This window comes from Antedon mediterranea, chromosome 3 (genome assembly GCF_964355755.1).
Source record: "Antedon mediterranea chromosome 3, ecAntMedi1.1, whole genome shotgun sequence".
In the NCBI taxonomy this organism is placed as follows: Eukaryota; Metazoa; Echinodermata; class Crinoidea; order Comatulida; family Antedonidae; genus Antedon; species Antedon mediterranea.
In genome coordinates, this window is record NC_092672.1 from 1,930,337 (window position 1) to 1,951,349 (window position 21,013).

At 31.2% G+C, this 21,013-nt stretch overlaps 1 protein-coding gene across 7 annotated transcripts in view; it reads right to left on the reverse strand.

Moving 5' to 3' along the window:
• LOC140044485 (RNA-binding protein Musashi homolog 2-like) overlaps positions 1-21,013 on the reverse strand; it is a 108,817-nt gene that overhangs the window by 38,216 nt on the left and 49,588 nt on the right. For all 7 annotated transcript variants that reach the window (XM_072089012.1, XM_072089008.1, XM_072089009.1 and 4 more), the window contains exon 7: positions 1,753-1,801. In XM_072089012.1, the coding sequence (XP_071945113.1) occupies positions 1,753-1,801 (49 nt within the window). The remainder of the gene's footprint in view (positions 1-1,752; positions 1,802-21,013) is intronic.

Below are 21,013 nucleotides of genomic sequence, written 5' to 3' on the forward strand. Positions count from 1 at the left end.
GTAGGACCTACTTAAAAATTCCACCAATTTGGTTTCCCTCTAAACAGTTTATTAAGATCTTTTACATACCGTATTCTGTTTCAAAATAATGTTCAGGGCAGATGTCCAATTAGTTTCTCATTTTATTTTATGCAAATTATATACTTTTCTTGGTAACAATTATGACAATTTACTTGCAATTATCCAAACTATAGAGCATAATGTATACTGTATGATGGATAGCTTTTAGTATTATATTGTTAGGGTTGTACTGTAGTGATGTATCTATCCTAAGTGCACTTTTTTCTTGAACTATTATTATAGGCCTATTATATATTCTATTTACATTAAGTAGAGTGGGATGTAAAATATTCATTATACACACTGTGATTAGATAAATAAGCAATGTAATTATGAATTTAATGACATTGTGTGCCTGCTATTCTTTACTGCAGTAATCACTATTTAAGCCATGGAACATTACGTCCAATATCTTCAAGAGTGTGAGACACAGGGTGAGAATTCTAGGCTGGGCCATCTGAGAATGGCCTTGTGGTCATTACAATCATACATACGTACTATGCTTAATTGGAATACACAATGTATCTCTAGCCTAGAATATATTACATGCAACGTGGCATTGTTTTGAATGTTATGCACGCTATAAGAATCACAGTATGGTATTGAGTGAAACAGCTTGCTATCCCAGCATTCATTGTCTAAGAATCAATGTACAAAAAAGCAGCTCAAATAAAACAAAAATGACCCCGTTAAATGATCTATATCATAACGGCATTCAGTAGATACAATGCAGACAATAAAAAGAGAGTTTTAAACAATTCTGGAAATTGTTATATTATTGGCGCAAAACAAAATGGGGCAATAAAAGATATAGAATAAAAATAATAAAATAGGAATTACTTTTGCCTGTTTGTATGTTGTTTGATAGCTTTCAGCAATTATTTTAAAACATACAAATGTACTACAAATGTGAAAACTGTAATACAATACATAACTAGTTTTTGAAGATGTCTTGAGAACACACTAATAATATACGGTTATGTACGATCTATGATGCTATGATTTGAAGATTTACAAGATCCATTTTGATCCTAACTTCAAGCAAAATCTTTTGTGATAGAGAAATCTAATTATTATATTGAGCAACTAAAAATTAACGACTCTTCCGTGGGGAATGGTTTAATCATAGTATAATACTGTGGGATCCAGGTATAATTTTACTGATGGTGACAGTAATAATATTGAATGTAATTTACTCCTATCCTTTAATACCAAAGAGTAACCAACCAGATCTAATTTATTTTTGTCAACAATCGTAACTTATTTTCATATAGTTATTGGTATTTATTTTGATGGTGTATATATTTTTATCAATAATATACATTAACAAGCTTCATCATTATTATAAATAGCACGTTCTGCTATTTTGCGCCATTGATTCCTGTCATGGGCCGAGTGTGTCTTAAGTGGGCCAGTATAATATAAAACAAAAAATATTATATGTAGTAATATTTAATATTTTCACTAATGAGATCCTAATCTTGGACACCTTTGAGCTGGTTTTCTTCTTGTTTGTTCAGAATGTGAATTTAACGACAACAATAATTTGGGAGAAATGGTTTTAGGAGAGTTTTCAGTTTCTAGAGAATCTGGCATTGGAAAAGTTGACTGTAGTGAAATATCAAGACAAGACGTTTTGATATTTAACTGTGTTGTTTATCATTAATAATCGTAATTATTATTTGACCTTACCTCTGTGTCTGTTGGTCGTTTTATCTATCATTAACATAGCGTCCTCTACCTGCAATGACAACAAATTTAAAGAATTATTAATTAACAGAAAAATTAAAAATATTAAACAATAAAAAAAAAAAAAGTACATAATTGAGAAACAAATACATCAGCAGATCTTCTCACAAATGCCAATATTTCGTTACGAGTATAAACAAATATTTTAATATAAAACTGAAACAAAATCATGTTTAAACACTTTGTTGAAATAAAAATCAAATATTACTATAAATTATATCATTTCCCACCTTGTTATCAAAACAAATGTTCTTATCAATGTAAATTTATTAACTGTTTCTCATATACATTAATACAACTTTGATTTGATTTCTTTGGACCAATATAATAATATTACAGTTGCCTTTAGCATTCCAATTAATAATAAGAGGCTGACTACTGCCTATTAATTATTTAAATGTATGTAGAACATTTTATTGTTTTTCAATCATAATTTATCAAGAAAAGTAAGGTGTCCCAAGTGGGTTTTTACCAGGCCTAACTGATAGGTAATTCAGCCTATCCACTCAACCAATTTACCCAGCCTAACTGATAGGTAATTCACCCAACCAATGCAAAAACGTTTGATTAATTATCAAACTATATTATATCCTATCCAACTTTTAATTTACAAAGTAAATAGCGGTTCCGCTTGGGCTTGTTTAAACAGAAATGTTACCCGGTAATAATTAACTGATTTAACGTGATAGGACCTATATTAAATTAATTTAGTTCCTGTTTCTGTCCATCACATGTCTGTCAAACCATAAAGGTATTAGTAGATGGTAAAACAAACCATGATATCAGAAGATCTATTTATCTAAACAGGGAAGTTAATTATAAAATTTAGATCTAAACTAATTTTTACATATTTGGTTCTCCTTTCTCACGTCATTAATGCAATTTTTCTTTCAGTTCACTTTTTTATTCCTCTGTATCATCTCAGTTGTTTTGTAGGTTTGCGGGGTTTATCAATCATTTTTAACAAAAAATTATGATATAGATATATTTTTATTATAACTCACATAGCAAGTGACACTACATGATTCAGTAACTTTTATGTTGGTTCAATGGAGTTTGCTATGTTTTTTTGGAGGTTTATGGCATTTGCAATACCCTAATAAATTGTTCGTTTAGGGTTTCTCCTGAATAGAGGTGTCCCAAAGGTTTATGGCGTTTGCAATACCCTAATAAATTGTTCTTTTAGGGTGTCCCCTGAATAGAGGTGTCCCAAAGGTTTATGGCGTTTGCAATACCCTAATAAATTGTTCTTTTAGGGTTTCTCCTGAATAGAGGTGTCCCAAAGGTTTATGGCGTTTGCAATACCCTAATAAATTGTTCGTTTAGGGTGTCCCCTGAATAGAGGTGTCCCAAAGGTTTATGGTGTTTGCAATACCCTAATAAATTGTTCGTTTAGGGTTTCTCCTGAATAGAGGTGACCCAAAGGTTTATGGTGTTTGCAATACCCTAATAAATTGTTCGTTTAGGGTGTCCCCTGAATAGAGGTGTCCCAAAGGTTTATGGCGTTTGCAATATCCTAATAAATTGTTCGTTTAGGGTTTCTCCTGAATAGAGGTGTCCCAAAGGTTTATGGCGTTTGCAATACCCTAATAAATTGTTCGTTTAGGGTGTCCCCTGAATAGAGGTGTCCCAAAGGTTTATGGTGTTTGCAATACCCTAATAAATTGTTCGTTTAGGGTTTCTCCTGAATAGAGGTGACCCAAAGGTTTATGGTGTTTGCAATACCCTAATAAATTGTTCGTTTAGGGTGTCCCCTGAATAGAGGTGTCCCAAAGGTTTATGGCGTTTGCAATATCCTAATAAATTGTTCGTTTAGGGTTTCTCCTGAATAGAGGTGTCCCAAAGGTTTATGGCGTTTGCAATACCCTAATAAATTGTTCGTTTAGGGTGTCCCCTGAATAGAGGTGTCCCAAAGGTTTATGGTGTTTGCAATACCCTAATAAATTGTTCGTTTAGGGTTTCTCCTGAATAGAGGTGTCCCAAAGGTTTATGGTGTTTGCAATACCCTAATAAATTGTTCGTTTAGGGTGTCCCCTGAATAGGTGTGTCCCAAAGGTTTATGGCGTTTGCAATACCCTAATAAATTGTTCGTTTAGGGTGTCCCCTGAATAGAGGTGTCCCAAAGGTTTATGGCGTTTGCAATACCCTAATAAATTGTTCGTTTAGGGTGTCCCCTGAATAGAGGTGTCCCAAAGGTTTATGGCGTTTGCAATACCCTAATAAATTGTTCGTTTAGGGTGTCCCCTGAATAGAGGTGTCCCAAAGGTTTATGGCGTTTGCAATACCCTAATAAATTGTTCGTTTAGGGTGTCCCCTGAATAGAGGTGTCCCAAAGGTTTATGGCGTTTGCAATACCCTAATAAATTGTTCGTTTAGGGTGTCCCCTGAATAGAGGTGTCCCAAAGGTTTATGGTGTTTGCAATACCCTAATAAATTGTTCGTTTAGGGTGTCCCCTGAATAGAGGTGTCCCAAAGGTTTATGGCGTTTGCAATACCCTAATAAATTGTTCGTTTAGGGTGTCTCCTGAATAGAGGTGTCCCAAAGGTTTATGGCGTTTGCAATACCCTAATAAATTGTTCGTTTAGGGTGTCCCCTGAATAGAGGTGTCCCAAAGGTTTCATTCTACTGTATGTTAAGTATGTACTTAAAATGTTTGTACGATTTCTTTCTTTTCTATATATGGCTAGCAGACGCATGGCTATACAAAGACTGTATATTACAATGAACATATTCACGATCATCCTCTCAGTAAATGCAGAGTACAGGAATTAACAATAAGCCAATACTCCATAAACACAGCCCGAATGGATTATTCTGGTGAACAAAATGTTGCCGATATAAACCATTAGCAAATTCACATACAACAGAGGTTGCAATCCATGTGAATTACTTGACAATTTAGTTACAATAAAAGACTGTTTCTGGGTCAAGACATTCAAAAGTATAATATCGTAGAATGAAAAAAAGAAGCTTACATAAGCTAAAGTTTTGACATGAATCCACAATCCTATGGATAGGGAGTGGGGTTGGATGGAAGGATAAAATATACAAGAAAATACAATTTATCACTGTAGTGAATACAGTGATAAACAGTACTGTATTTTCTATAAAGCGTGGTTCCCACTAGCGACGCAACACAACGACGTAACGCAACGCAAGTGAATTGACCAATCACAAGCGATGGCTTATTCGCTTGTGATTGCTAACTGTCTATAACTTCGCTTGTCATTGGTTAAAACGCTTGCGTTGCGTTTACGTCCTTGCGTTACGTTCTAGTGGGAACCAAGCTTTATCAATTTAAATGCATTCTTCTGATATTAGATTTTTGAGTAACAATAAATTATTATATAATTAATTGAATACCAGATGCAACCTTGGATTTGATAAGATAGCTTATATAGTGCTCTTTAGAGAAGCGTGCAATCCCTTGATGTGGTATTCACACATGACGTAAGTTCTAACAACTGTTTATTGTTGCCTACGACGATGCCATTACTTATTAAATATTAAGACCCAATTTACATAGTAAACATACCAAATATTTTTCTATTTCCGGTCTCAGTTAATTAAATACTGTATGTTGTCTAAAAACAACTAGCAACTGTTACATTCGTATGTCTTGAGTAATAAAGTGAAGGAAGAACAAAGCCACGTGTCTGGTTAAATGATTTACAACGATTATTTTAGAACGCCGCAAATGTCAATCTATGTTAGCAAGTAGAAGACAATAATCTTGGTAAAGTTGACAGTGCAATTTGAATTTGGTTGTTTAATGTCAGAGCATTCCAGTCTTATTCTAATCTTAGACCTACTAAGTGGACATGTACAGCTGTAGGAGTGTACTACACTATGTTGCCTATATATGGGCAAGGATTAAATAGGTAGTCAATGAAAAAGAGCATAATGTCAAAATACTTCTTTGAAAAGTTGATGTATTCTATAATATTAATACAACTATTTATGTCTATACAAATACTTTACAAATTGATTGTTACAGTACAGTGTTTATATTTGTAAAAAAGCGGTACATTTTTGGTTGTCATTTTGTTGCAAGGGTTCATACCAATTAACTTGGCTCCCTCATACAAAAGTACATACATTTATCATTATAACATAACTTCTGAATGTTAAGACTATTTTAACTTTTATATTGAGATTTTGATAAAGTAAAAAATAAAGTTTTGGTGAATATCCACAATCAAACATAAGCTAATTAATTTTTAATATAAGGTTTAGTTACAAAAATAAGAACCATAATTAATTAGCTACGTTCATACAAATTCTTTGATTGCTTAATTTAGCTTCTGACGAAACAACAAACGCAAGTGATAACATTTGAAACATCACCACGAAAATAAATAACCTTTTATTTATTACACTTTGACAGGTCTACCATTACTGGGCATGGCGCTAGGTATTTACCCAAGACATCTTTACTCGGATATAACGGATCGTTTCAGAAAGTACATCAGAATTCAAAATTTAATACAATTAACGATACCTTTGTTTACAATCACCATGGCTTTGTTTATCTCTGATTACTTGAGTGTATTTAGATTTTTAGTTGAGTTGAATTACAAGGATTAATTAAAGTGTCGTGGGTAGATTACGAAGAATGTAATACATGGTTGTTATTGGGGATCATCACTCATCCAAGACGAGAAAGAAAGAAATAGATCCTTGAATGAACCCCCAAAAAAAACAGGGGAGGGGAGGGGAGGATGATGAGTTTTATGTAGAAATATGTACTGCCGAGTGTGAAACAAACCAACCAATCACATGCATACAAGTTTCAAACAAAGTAATTAACAAAATAGAACACATGATTAAGCAAAGACAAGCAATATATCAGAAATTATAAATAATCATTTGAAATCTATACACGACACAGATGGTAGATGAAAACACAATTAGATTTAAATTTTGATATCGTATCAACATTACATGATGATAATCTTGTTACTTTCTCCTCTAGGTGACACTTAGCCTAAATCTAGGCGAAAGGTCCTCTAAATTATAAAACAAATAACAATATTTTTTTTTAATATGGAAAAGATATAGAACTGATTGATATTTTGAATTTCTAAACTGTGCGTTTTACAGCGTTCCATTAGCGTCAACCAGCAAAAAGGTTTTTCAGTTTTGATATTAAGTTTTTTATTACATGGATTAACTTTGGCTAATGTATTCATAGCTGCCGCTACAATGCCCTAATTTTCAAAATGGTGTTCATGACCTCAACAGCTAAGCTTGACCGACTTCAACGACGACACGACAGGCTACCTGATGAACAATTGCCAATGAATATGAATTTATTAATTAAGCCCACATTTGCCTCGCAAGAGGTGATTATTTCGTCGGTTTTATACAACGCAAGCTGTAGCACAACTGAATAGCGATCGGTGAAGCGGTAAATTTTGCAAATCAAGTGTGAATGCATCTCTTGGTCTGCTAAAGTCTGTGGTACTCGTTGCCTCGGGGGATATGCTAATGAGCAGAATAAATGATGGCATACTGTCTGGTGTCACCTGATGTGGTCGCTATTTACAGGTTATACCTGTGATGACTAAGACTAATTGCTGATGACCATCTAATATTAGAACGATCATTATAACGCAAATATTATATCATAATTTAGCAATGCCATCATGCATCCATAAATTGTTGTAGAATAATCATTTTCAATTACACACTATCCACAGCTGAATTCAAATTATTCAAGCTTTAAACATAAGTTTTTAAGTCAAATATTTACGGCTATCCTATAATAAATAGACTTTACATCAATCAACATCAAATTTAATATTTTTGATGCATTGTTAAAATATGGTTAAAGATATATTGTCCCTTAAAAGAAATGTTGTTTTTCAAAGTTTATGTTGAAAATGCCATTTTAATGTCACATAATAGTTTGACCAAAAACTGGATCAATAAAACAATTATTTTCTTGAAAATATTGTAATTTCAAGCAAAAAATACCTAAATTGTCAAGTGTCAGACAATGGTTTTTGGTAAATAATTATTTTTGTTGATTTATAAAATTGATAAAGAATTTAAATAATTTTACAATTTCTTTGATGATTGAATGAATCACAGTGACATATTACTTTACCATCATTTACCATATATGACAAGGAATTTTCAGCAAAGTTTGCGTCTTTCGTTCAAGTTTACATGAATATTTTCACGAACGATTGATACCTTTGCTAAAATAAACATGGTATAAAAATTAACCACTTAGGTGTGAAGTTGAGCAGACTGTTTAGATGTAGAACGTAACCTATGAATCTGGCGCAAGACACAAATACTTGGTCGTCTCAATGTTCATTTGATTTACTGTAAATGAAATAAAGTAAGCCTGCACTATGTAGGCCAGTTAAGTCCTACTCTACAAAGCAAAGGCATTTAACGATGAACAAAAATAATGTTTTCACTTATAAAAAGACAAAATAAACAGTTAAATTCAACCAAAAACCCATTGACCTTCCAGGTGATTCCACTATTTTTGATTTAAATTACTGTTTTTTCAGGTAAAAAATTATGTGAAATTATTAATAATAATAATTAAAATGGCATATTCAACAGGAACAGTTATAACAATTATTTTTTTTCAAGGGGACAATATTATATCTTTAAAATACAATACAACATTAAAATCAGATGGCCAAATATAAGAATGAAGAGAACTAATTTCTTGGGAGTGCAATTGTTTTAGTAGTAGCTTTTCATGACACACAAGGCCCTCATTTGGCCCATAGGCGGCATGCTGGGAAAGCCCTGTGTTATTAAACAAAAGTTAATTGATCTTAGTACAGCACAGATGTTAGTATGACATGCCAACTACAATTCATTCAAGTCCTTGATATTATAATCAAATTTAACAACTCAATCTTACATTCATAACATGATTCTGTTAATTAATCAAGTAATCTCAGATAGCAATCATAACATTACCTAATTAATTATTCTACACCAGGCTGCATTTCTTAACTTTTACTGAAAAACTAGGTAACTTTCATCTCATCTACTTAGTATAAATTAAAACAATTTAAAAACAACAATATTTTTACACACATTATCAGTAAGTATGAACTAGGTCCACAATTTCTATCTATCTGTTAATGTTGTAATTTAATTGGATAAAATGAATGCACTGATTGTATAATTGCGTCGATTTGCATTTATCATTTTGTTATCAAACTAAATTAATTTTATGAGTAAAATAATTCCAAAATTATTAAAACCAACATTATTTACATCATTAATAAAGAAATTAATGATTATAACCTGAACTAACTAGGACACTTAAGATGACAAATATTAATATCAAATTATTACCAACATAAAGAATTGAAATATTAAATTAATCATTAATGTTTCTAGAAAAATGATATATAAACAGCTTAATACATTAATGTGACCAATGAATCCGATTGCCTTTGGCATATCACTTTTTTCTGCAAAAATTAAAATGCAACCAATCGTAAGTGGGTCGGTAAAAATCCTCGACAGAGAAGACGATTATTTCTTGTGTGGATATACAGTAAGCATGCCATAACTATATGGCTGCTATAACGACAACAATTACTACTACGAGATAACACTGCAAATGACAGGTAATTATATTCATCAGATATAAAAACGACATTAACTAAAATAGTTATGTTTGAAGACTCATCATACTTAAGTAAAAAACTACACTAGAAGTCAAACGAATGTGATAGAAAGGAAAAATGTCACACCTTGAATATGCAAATTAGTTAGCATAGTTAGTGTAGTCCCATAGTGCTTGGATATGAAATGTTGGGAAGGGTAGGATTATATACTTGCATTGCGTTTATAATGGAATTTACTAAAAGTCTTGTCCTAAATAAAATTAGGGGTAGAATTATACTACTACACTACTACTACTACTACTACTACTATACAGTACACTGTACTATACAATTGAGTTTACAATGGAATTAAAGTCTTGTGTCCCAAATAAATTAGGAGGTGGGATTATACGTGATCATGATGGGATTATACTTGGTTATACAAGATATATACATTTTTATAGAAATATATTATTTTATCAGAATATCATCGTATTTTTAAATTTTTTAAAAAACAATAGTGAATTGTTATTATCAGATGAAAGATTGATTGTATTGTTCAGTACAAAAGAATGTTAATGAAGTTACCATATGCAAAATTCTATCAAGTTTTAGGAGATATCTTTTTATAGTGTACAGCAGGCAATCCAATGACCGAGTCTCAGAACTAATAATAAACTCATATAAAAATATGAAAACAAAAGTACTAAAATCACAACAATTATACAAAATGAGATTCAAATCTCAGAGAAATTTTGATGTGTAAAATTGTGAAATATGATCTGTCAAAACTAACAATGAACAAGGGAAAACAATTTTATTTTATGTCATAATTGCACAAATTGGTATAATTCATTTAAGGTTAACACGTTTGACCTTATTCTTCTTGCGATATGGCAATTCTGAATACGTTGCCACTAAACCTCTCAATTCTATTTCATCTTGGATTTTGAACGTAATGGAAATAAAACAGATAACATAATTTATCACCATAAAATCATAAATGTCATTATAAAACGACCTTTTATCAAAGCTCTTATTTTAAAATATGAAATCATATGTTTTAACTGTGTAATAATTTCGTTCTGACATCTTATTAAGGATAGAGACGATATTAAACTTGTAAGCTAGTCATATAACTTAATTCTAATTGATGTCATAATATAATATATTCTTTATCAGAATTTTAAAATAATGACCTTAATTCAGGGGCAATAACATAAATGTACAATGAGAAGAACGATCTGAAAAAAGTTGATCAAACCATGTTTTGAACTTAGATTTTGTTCTTGATATGTAGGCACTTTACCACTAGACCACTGAGTAAACGGCGAGCCAACAACAACACTTTTCACATTTAACATAGCAGATAAGAAAGCACTATTTCTCAAGTACAAATTTTTATCTCTACTTTCACAACTTTTACAATCTTAATTGAAGATTTTGGGTTGAAAAGTGACATTCAACGGAGGCTAAATTACTATAATTATTTTGTTGCTTTATATAGTAACAATTTAATAACAGACATAAAGTACAAAGTTATATTATGCGCTATTAATAACTTGAGACACTATAAACTCTGTGATGACCCTAACGACCCCAACACAAAACGAGAAAGTCCTTTCATAGTATAAGAATCAATAGAAATATAACACATATAACATGACAACAATGCACACACTTCCTATCAAGTAAAGGTGCTACAGAGAATAGCCAAGGGCTGGGAAGTCATTGACCTCTAGGGTCAAATGACAGGACAGAAAAACATAGAAGGTATATATATATACTGGTCAGAATTTACTCATAAACAGCCAATTAAACGCATCAATCAAATAACTTTTGCTTGGACATAATGTATCAATTAACCTTAATTAAAAATAATAATAAAAAATATGGTTATCATGAATAAATTAATAATAATAATTTTAAATAAATTATTCTTTTGTTAATGATTGCTAAATAATAATGAAAGTAGAACTTGAACTTTCTGCAAAATATCATCTTAAAAAATATCATTTTAAATTTTGATAGGACTATATCGTCAGATATTCACAATGGTCACCGCCATAGTAAAAGGGAGTGAATTTCAAGGAAGGAACAAGTGTCCAGATGAGTTAACTGCTGACTATAGATCTTGCAGTATGATATTTCTAATATGAAAATATAATTATTACACCGACAAAATCAAATAAATTCACCATATTGCTAATAATGCATGACCATAAGTTGTTTATTGAAATCTTTCTTTAATTAATTCCTAATTGTCATTCCGAGCTAAATCGTATGGTATATTTTTGTTTATGAACCTTTAAACCAATCAAAATTCAACTATCATACTCCATCTGCTACCGCGGAAACGAAATCAGATGACAATGATGATTATGGCGCGTGATGGTAGGACGATAACCAAAATAGACATTAATATCGTAATTTAATAATCAGAACACGTCGGGAGCCTGTTTGTTATATTGCTGGTGGTGATATTTGATACTACCATGTTTTTGTCGTAAGTGGCGTGCTTCACATGAATAATTAGCACATAGAAATAAACTGATAAATATTTTAGGCTATTTAGTGTGAACGAAATAAAGGTGGATTTGTACAAACTCATAAATTTATTCATTTTTTTCAGAAGGTAGCTTTACACGAGATGACTTGAAGAGGCCCTCACTTTAGACAAATGAAATTTTACAGTTTTAGTAAAGTATTTTACTAATATATTACAATAACAATATACTTCAAAATCATTATTTTCATTGCTAGACATTCTCAACTCAATTCAGGGTAAAAGCTCCTCTAAGTTGACTGTAAAACTCGCTATTTATAATTCCAAAAAATCATAAAGACTAATCGAAGAAAAAACGAGATAGGAATGCAGAACTGCTGAGAGCCAACGAAGACGACGTACGTAGATGGAATGAATTAATGAACATGACACAGGAAGCCTCAGCGGGGTGCGCATACCAACGTCAAGTGGTACCATAACGACACAAAACAACCACGTCGACAACAAACAGGCCAATCATTACAATTTCAACTATCATCTTTTTGGTGCTAAACTAAAATTGAATATATCACAGTAATATAATGAGATGAAGTTATTTTATTGCAGAGAAGTAGGTCTTGTTCTTGGATAGATTGAGTCACAGAAAATAAACTTGTTAATGTAATGTTAGCAGAGGTCACAAGAATGATTCAAGTTATTCTATCATAGTAACTACATATGGACAAACTCCATTTTCATTTGAGAAAGATCTAACATACAATCTCAATGATTCAATTTTAAAATGTTGGACGACAACCACGACATTACGTAGTCGCGAGATTGCACTTTTTACAAGTCACAAACAATTATCATTCTGAACTCAGCAGATTTTCAATGCAGATATTTTTAATGGAAATTACTAAGGGTTGGAGAAGAACACCTGAAAAAGCATGAAGAAATCTCATAGATGATTGGTATTGGAAAATGATTGACTTTTGTAGGTGATCCCTAACTGAAAACTGTGGAAGTTCCCTTTTGTAGTGGAGCTGGATAAAGGACATTCCATGATGAAAGGATTTTGGATAACCTCCTAATCTTCTACCTGCCTGGACACCTCTGTAAAGGTTTAAATATAAATGAACTATATCTCACATTATATATGAGATAAACTAAATATTCATGAGTATTAACTACAAATTGAGTACAATTACAGTAACACTTAGCTACCATAACTCAATAGGCCTATATAACTATCTATTCTTTCAATTCTGCACAATCTCCAAATTTATATGATCCACAAACAAACAACAATAATAAGTAGATTCACAACTTAAAATTATATTTATTGCACTCTTTTTACAAGACTTTGGAAAATTTTGGAAAAACATCAACCTAAACAAATTGATAACAATAGGAGAAGAATAGAATATTATCAAAAATATAAAATAAAATGTCCAGGATGTTTTGATACAGAAATCTGAAAAGAAAAGAGGAGCCATGATTTAATGGAGCCAGACAACATGTCAAAACAAAGGTCTCAAAGACAAGAGTTTCCATATGGGTTTCTCCTCCAGCTTAGTTAGGCCTAGGAATTTTTTAACAATGACATCACAGTCTAATTTTAAATACAGTTTCACAATTCCCAAACCGATTAACACGAGAGGTAAGCAGCACAAGCAGCATCAACGAGATGCTATAGGCTGGTGCATTCCTGGTATGTTGATTAAAGCTAGCAATGTTTTTGTTTTGCTATCTGGTGTATGGATAAGGGGCATATTATGATTTATAGAAGGCTTTATGCTTATTGTCATAATCAGCACTGCCATAATATACTCTAGAAGGCATCCCCTATTTTGGTCAAAAGCTGTTGGCATATTTTGGGTGTTGTGTTTAACGACTCAGATGGAAAGTTTTCAACACATTTAGTATACAAACAACATGTGATTATAAGATTCCAGTGGATAGCTCCATATTTGGAGTTTTCTTGTTTCATTTTATACTCAACCAGAAAAAAAACAAATGTAGATCTGCTTCTTTTTTAAAAATTAATTCAATACTACTCTTTAGACTTTTTTCTACAAAAAGAGGCAAACATTGTACCAGTCTCTAATTTGAAAAGGTTAATTCCTTAACTCAACCTGAAAAATCAAATCAAATTTAGATCTGCCGATTGCAACTTTTTTTTTTTTTTATGAATTCAATATAACTCTAAGACAAGCACTAAAAGAAGCAACAGAAAATGTAATATTTCAAGCAATTAAAATATCACAGCATAAAAACTATCAATCAAATATCTCGATATTTTTTCTTCTTTCAGTTTCTTCAAAAACTAAAAACCATGAGAATAGATTTTTGTTTCTTAACTTTCTGAATATAACATTATATATCTATCTTTTGTGTATATTACTATTAAATAGAGACATGTAATGAAGATAATTGATAACATACTGATATGCTTATCATCTCATACTGTTGATAATAGTGGTTTGTGCTTTTTTATATTTTATTTTTAGGATTAATTAAATTTGTTTTTTCTGATGTTTTATCATTAGAATGTTATATATGTATATATTTTTATATGTATGATGTATGGATTCAAATAAAAACAAACAAATATGATAATAATAATTGCATAATACTATAGTGTAGGATAATATCATATAATAATAAGATTATGATAATGATGAAAATAACCTTGATGTTGATTAACATAAAAAAATTATAATATATTTCAGAGAAAAAAGTCATTGTGGAATTTTAAAATAAAGTAGATGAAACAGAGATAAAAACCAAAGAACACATCAGATTAAAAGTATGATACAACATAATGCATTATATAATGAAGATGGAATAGAATTTAGGTCAAAGTTCACATTGACAGTTACCATAATGTATTTCTTTGGAGTTGAATACAAATTTACTGGTGATATACAATGAGTAGCACAACATTGACAAAGATCCAGGTATTTTTTATTTTCTGTAAAGTGTTTACAGTTTTCTTTAAAAGCCAGATTGTTTGCACCACACAATTTCCAAGGTTTACCATTTTATTCAAAATTTAACATGTAATGTCAAAGGTCATCCAGTATGTATTGGTACATTTTCCATTTGACTGAATTTCCCATTTGCAGACACAAAACCCTATTGTCAGTAATGTTTACCTTGCAAACGACTAAGTCTTCAATGTATTATTGAATATGCAACAAAACATTGCTATTTGCGTTAGGTTTTCTGTCCGTAATCGTGATTGCTCTACAAACGATAACGACAGTATAGTATAAGAGGAATAAGTAGGCACCGCCTTTGGCAATGTCAGCATACAAGCTGATGATTATTATAAAGTGCAAGCTAGTCAGAATGCTGCTTCTACTAGCCTCAAATTCATTTCAATTTTAACAGCATCGTTCATGCCAAATATACATACTTCAATCATAACTTATCGATGTAATCTTGTTATATTTAACTAAACCTCAATATGGAAAAACCTCTGACGAACTTACATCACATTGAGGTATTTGGCAACTATAGGCCTACAGTGGCGTAACATAAGGTCCAAATGCCCCTGGTTTACCACTCCTAGGGGCCCTCCAACACTGGGTAGTTGCATTGGCCCTTTTAAACTCTGGAGTATCCTGGGTTTAGCCAGTGAGCATCCATAGCCATTATGCCACTGCAACTATAAGTGGTATTTATACATAGGACTCATTAGCTTTCGAATATTAATGTAAAAACTGAAGGACAAATATAGCATTTGTTTCATTTAGTGTTGATGAACATAGACATGTATACAGAATTTATCCTTGGGTAACAATATCTATCAAAGGGACCAAAGAGCGAGAAAGCTACATAGAATCATCACAGATAAACACATACTTTATAATCATTATCTTCTTTGTTCCTCTTGCTTTGTCTGTTTTAGTTTATCGCTAAGCAACGGTAATCAAATGCCAAGGAACTTGGAGTGTATACAATTAAGAAAGGTGTGAAAAAAACAACACATCAGGTGTTTTCAATTGAAGATGAAAATGGTATTAAAATGACCATTTGCATTAGAAATAAAAAAGGCTTTCAATTACATAATTAATTGTACACAAAGAAAATGTAATGCACAAGGCCATCAATGGTCATTTTAATGTATTTTGATAAATATATTATATAGCTTACTAAAATAAAGTTAAACCAAACTGTCTTGAAATGCCAGTTAAAATTACAGGTTTACCATCAATGAACTACATACTAATCAAAACCAGAGGAAAATGTTTTCACTATAAAACCAAAGTGTTACAACATTTAGTAGGTTGTCATTTATAATGCACACAATTGTAAGAACAATTATTAATGTACAAATTTAATCAATTAAAATATCCAATGAACTGCATTGACTGTTCTTTCAAAAATAATTATTTATATTCTTAAAATAAATTTGTAGATCATGTAATAACAATTTTTTTTAAACAACTTGAATTGAAAGTTGATGTGCTCGGCTTGTGATCAGCGGGATAGCTTTATAATAAGAAAAGCTATCATTAACTGCTCATGCCTTTATAAGGGCATGAATCAAATTGGTGAACAAAATATATGCTAGGAGGTATAGAAGAATGAAAAACATGACCTGGTGTTTATTATTTGTGTATACATTCTCCACAGGAATGAGTGAGTGGCCACAGATGGCAGTATAAGAACAGTGCCAACATCAACATTGTAAAGTATATTTCAATTTCGTTCACTTTGTTATGGGGCACAACCAGCAAGATTGTATGGCACGCAAAATAGATATATAACTTCACTATACAGTATCCAACTAAACAACATTAAAATGTCCTACAATTGTAATTCTAAGCCTTCCATACTTCACAAATAGGTGAGACCTATACAGTTTCAATGGTATATGTATATTCTATTGTTGAAACTCATCCAGCCAGTAACATACAAATAATCAGGATTCAATTAATAACCAGCAGTACAAGAATACTATTGATTTACTATATTATTTCTTTCTACCATTTTCATTATCTTTTCCAATGAATACTACACAGCACGCAGCACTTTTTTTTTTATAGCAGTGATCTTTAATTGCAAATTTTGCTAAATGTCCTCTACTAAATTATGAATTATTATGATATTAACTTGTCGTATATTACAGTATTATACAATTGTAAACGTTTTTGCAGATGTGTTACCATACTGTACTAGTCTGTAAATAAAACTACATCTAGAGGAAAAATATTATAAGGTTCTATATTTCTGTATATTTTTTATTATGAGAATTTGAAAGTTATAATTTTTAAAATTAAAAAGATGGTGCGAAAATATCCATAATGACGTCAGTATTTCTAATCTGAAATTAACTATAAAATAAATATTAAATATAATATAGCTTATTATAACTTCTAAATATCATTTAAACTGTTTAAAAAGATAATATTTAATAAAAAACCGAGAACCTAAATGTTTTATACAATATGATCTCTGTCAATCGTAAATCTAAACCTATAAATGATCTTTTCATCAATCGTTACATCGGTTCATTTGACCTATGACCTAACGTTTACATGGCAGGAATCTTTGCCACCGATTTTCAGTGCGAATGATATTTCTAATCATTTATCGCCATTAAGTCATTGGCAATCTGTTATTTTGGATCTCTACTCTATCATCCGCTCGTAGAATTTTCTAGTTTTCTAGCTAATCCGTCTTTGTCCTATCCTGTCATTCCATTGAATCCCCCAGTTACTATTCCAGCGTGAGTTACGAGCGTTTTTCCAGCAACAGACACGTTGGATCTAGCAATGGTTGTACGTGACTAGCTCATATACTTAGCGGTTTTATCGCCGATGTAACGCAAGCCACTATTGTCTGCATAAGGAATGAATTCTTTCGCAATTCTCTTTTAAAAATCAATATAACTATTGTAATATCATTACATTGCAAGAAGGTTTGTTTTAGGTTAATTTGGTCGAATTTTGATTTTCTTACATATTATAATAAATAATGATTAGATTGATGTGAATAATTGTCTGACATAACTACCAAAGCAAATACACACCAAAGCTAAAGTCATACATTTTTATGTTGCAATAATTTTTGATGATGGTTCAAGATTACAAATCTTTCGATAATGATTTAAATGTAATGTGCCCATATATGGACACGACGTCATTTCACTACCATATTTGGGAATATCACTACCATATTTGGAAATATCACTACCATATTTGGGATTATCACTACCATATTTGGGAATATCACTACCATATTTGGGCACTTTTTTTGTCAAACTAGTTTGCAATTTTAAAAGAACAAAGTTCACATAAACTATAACTTGGTACCAAACAGAAAGAAGAACATTTGTTTTAAATAAACAACCAAATGCCTGTTCACAAATGAATATTAAAACTTATCAAAACTTGTTTTATCTTCAGTAAAATTTCTACACAATGATATAAAAATCAGCCAGGGTAATTATATATTTATTTCTTATATTTTATTTCTTTCCAAGTCAGCTGTTGTGACAAATTTGTTATTTACTGATTAATGTCACAATTTTACAAATAAAGATGAGATTGGAGATAATTCCAAGTGTCCAAATTATGTGTCGTTTGTGACAAACAATTCGTTATGATTCGTTGCTGTCAAATTAGATAATTCACTTTAATGTATTCTATTAAATCTATAAAAATGGAAATTGTTTTAATGTTTTAATTGCCATGAAATATGAACATATTATTATTAACGCTTTTTTTTTAATTTCAGAAGTTAAATCTTGGTTGCCTTTAATTTGTAATGGTAATATAATAAAAAAAATTATTTGAAATAACAAAATAAAGTCAATAAAATCCACATTTCAATTAAATTTCAACTTCAATTTATTTTCCAAATTTCATAAGATTAAAGAATAATGTAACTATTTAAAACTAGATGGTACGCGAGCGACCATCGAGTAAACATTCTAGAAATAACGCGCGATTTACCGAATTTTGCCCTTACGTAAATTTATATATAGATGAAGCAAACAGAAGGGAAAAACCAAAAGAGCAATGTTCGTCTGTGTGGCTATATCCTTACACATAAAACAATAATATTTAGTACCAAAACATTTGTCAAAACTCTGTCTTATCAAATTAGTTTGACAAAAACAAAAAACGTGATGTGCCGAAATATGGTAGTGATATGACATCATCATGTCCATATATGGGCACTTTTTTTGGTCACATTAAGTTTCTTTACAATTGATGAAAAAGAAAACAAACTCAAAATGCTTTCTCACCTCTCACTGTTCTATTTGACGAAAATAGATTGTGATAGTAATACTATGTATACAACATATATATTTGCACTTGTTCTTTGACGTTTAACTATTCAAATATTGTGATTTGTTTTAGGACATTATTTGGCGAGCTCGTCAAGGTTATATTGGGTGATCTACGATATGGCTAAGTTAATATATAATTCCTAGTCTCCGAGGTAGAAAAACGAGCTGCGTGGACGGTGTCGTGTTACATACAGATTTGCGATCTCATTTTAATATTCAATATATTTGTCACCAGACTTTAACCGTTACTTTTCTCTGCATTTTGTGAACATTCTATCATTTAAAACTTTTACATTTCATCAAATATTCATTCTTCTATTTTTTTCCGCATGAAAAATGGATGTTTGACGAGAAAATAAATGACTTGACATTCATATTTATTAAGATAGTTTACATAGTGACACAGGCAACAGTATTTACCAAAGAAAGAAGGGCAGTGACAACAAATACAATGTTATACGTCCTCGTGGAAGAACACCTTTCTGGCGAACAAGTTTTTTCCGTAGCAAAAATAAAGATTTTATTAATAATTATTACTATATACAGTGCAATAGGCCTAATGATATTCTACTTCCACTTGTCTGCACATCAACTACAATACAACATATTACATTTTGACACACCTTATAAATTAATTGGATCATTTAATTAGTCAAAAAGGCACAATACAAGTTTGATAAGACTTTGGATCAACTTGTGTCAATGCCCTTGTTTTAATTTCCTATATTGATGCTCTACTAAACCAGAATCATTAAAAATTACAAATTAATTGAATTTGATTTTGATTGAGTATAGTCTAGGACATCAAACCCAACAGCATGGCTAGATCCATTGTAGTGGTTTACAGTCTAATTACAATAAAATGAATCGCTTCTATAGATTTGAAATGAGAATGCATTAAACAATGTGTGTTTCTCAAAGTACTGTAGCACCATCACTTAGATTGTCTGTGATTTGTTAGCCCCGAAACAATTAATTCCATGCAAGTAGAGTATGTTGTAAACAATTATAATATATTTGCATTTTATGCATGAATAAAGGACCAGTTATTATGATAATAATAATAAACAATCTGCTTTGATGTACAACAATTACTGAGCCAACTTTGTGGCTTTTACTTTTGTTCTGTTGAGCCTCCATTTCTACAAACCTGATAAACAAGCTATGTACACCTATAAAAACCACATAGAAACCTCAATCTTCCATTAGTGAATCTCAATTAGACCATAGATTAAGGAAGGCTTTCCTTAGGGAAGACTATGGGAGACTCCCAGAAATCACTTCAGTTTAATGTAGAGTTGTGGAGTTTTCCCCAAAAAAAATTTAAAATGACCTCATCGTGTTCGACAATCAATAGGTGATTTTCATTCACAAATATGGGATTCAGATTTTCTAAAAAGGAATTTACTTAAATTTGGGTTCCAGAGTAAAAGTAATACTAGTGGAAAATAATGAGAAAATCTATCTAAGATATCTTTGGCAGATTGTACATTAATATTCTCTTCTCTTTGTACATAACCTGGGTACACGTAGGCCTCGTCAAAAACTCAGTTAACGAAAAAAGTGAAGATTAATATTCTCGACAACACCCGCAGTGTTTTTCAGAATCGCTGATCAGCGACATAAATATTTCTTAATCAAGAAAAGAGAGTGTTCCATTTCCAAAAATGAGTTGAACACAAATGATCCTGATACTTGTTAGTACCTCATTTACATGTTTTATACTAAACTACAATAAGTTCATTGTTTGTGGAGGGAAGTAACCCAAGCGTCCAGGAAGTTTTTGAATAAAACTAGTATACAAGATAATA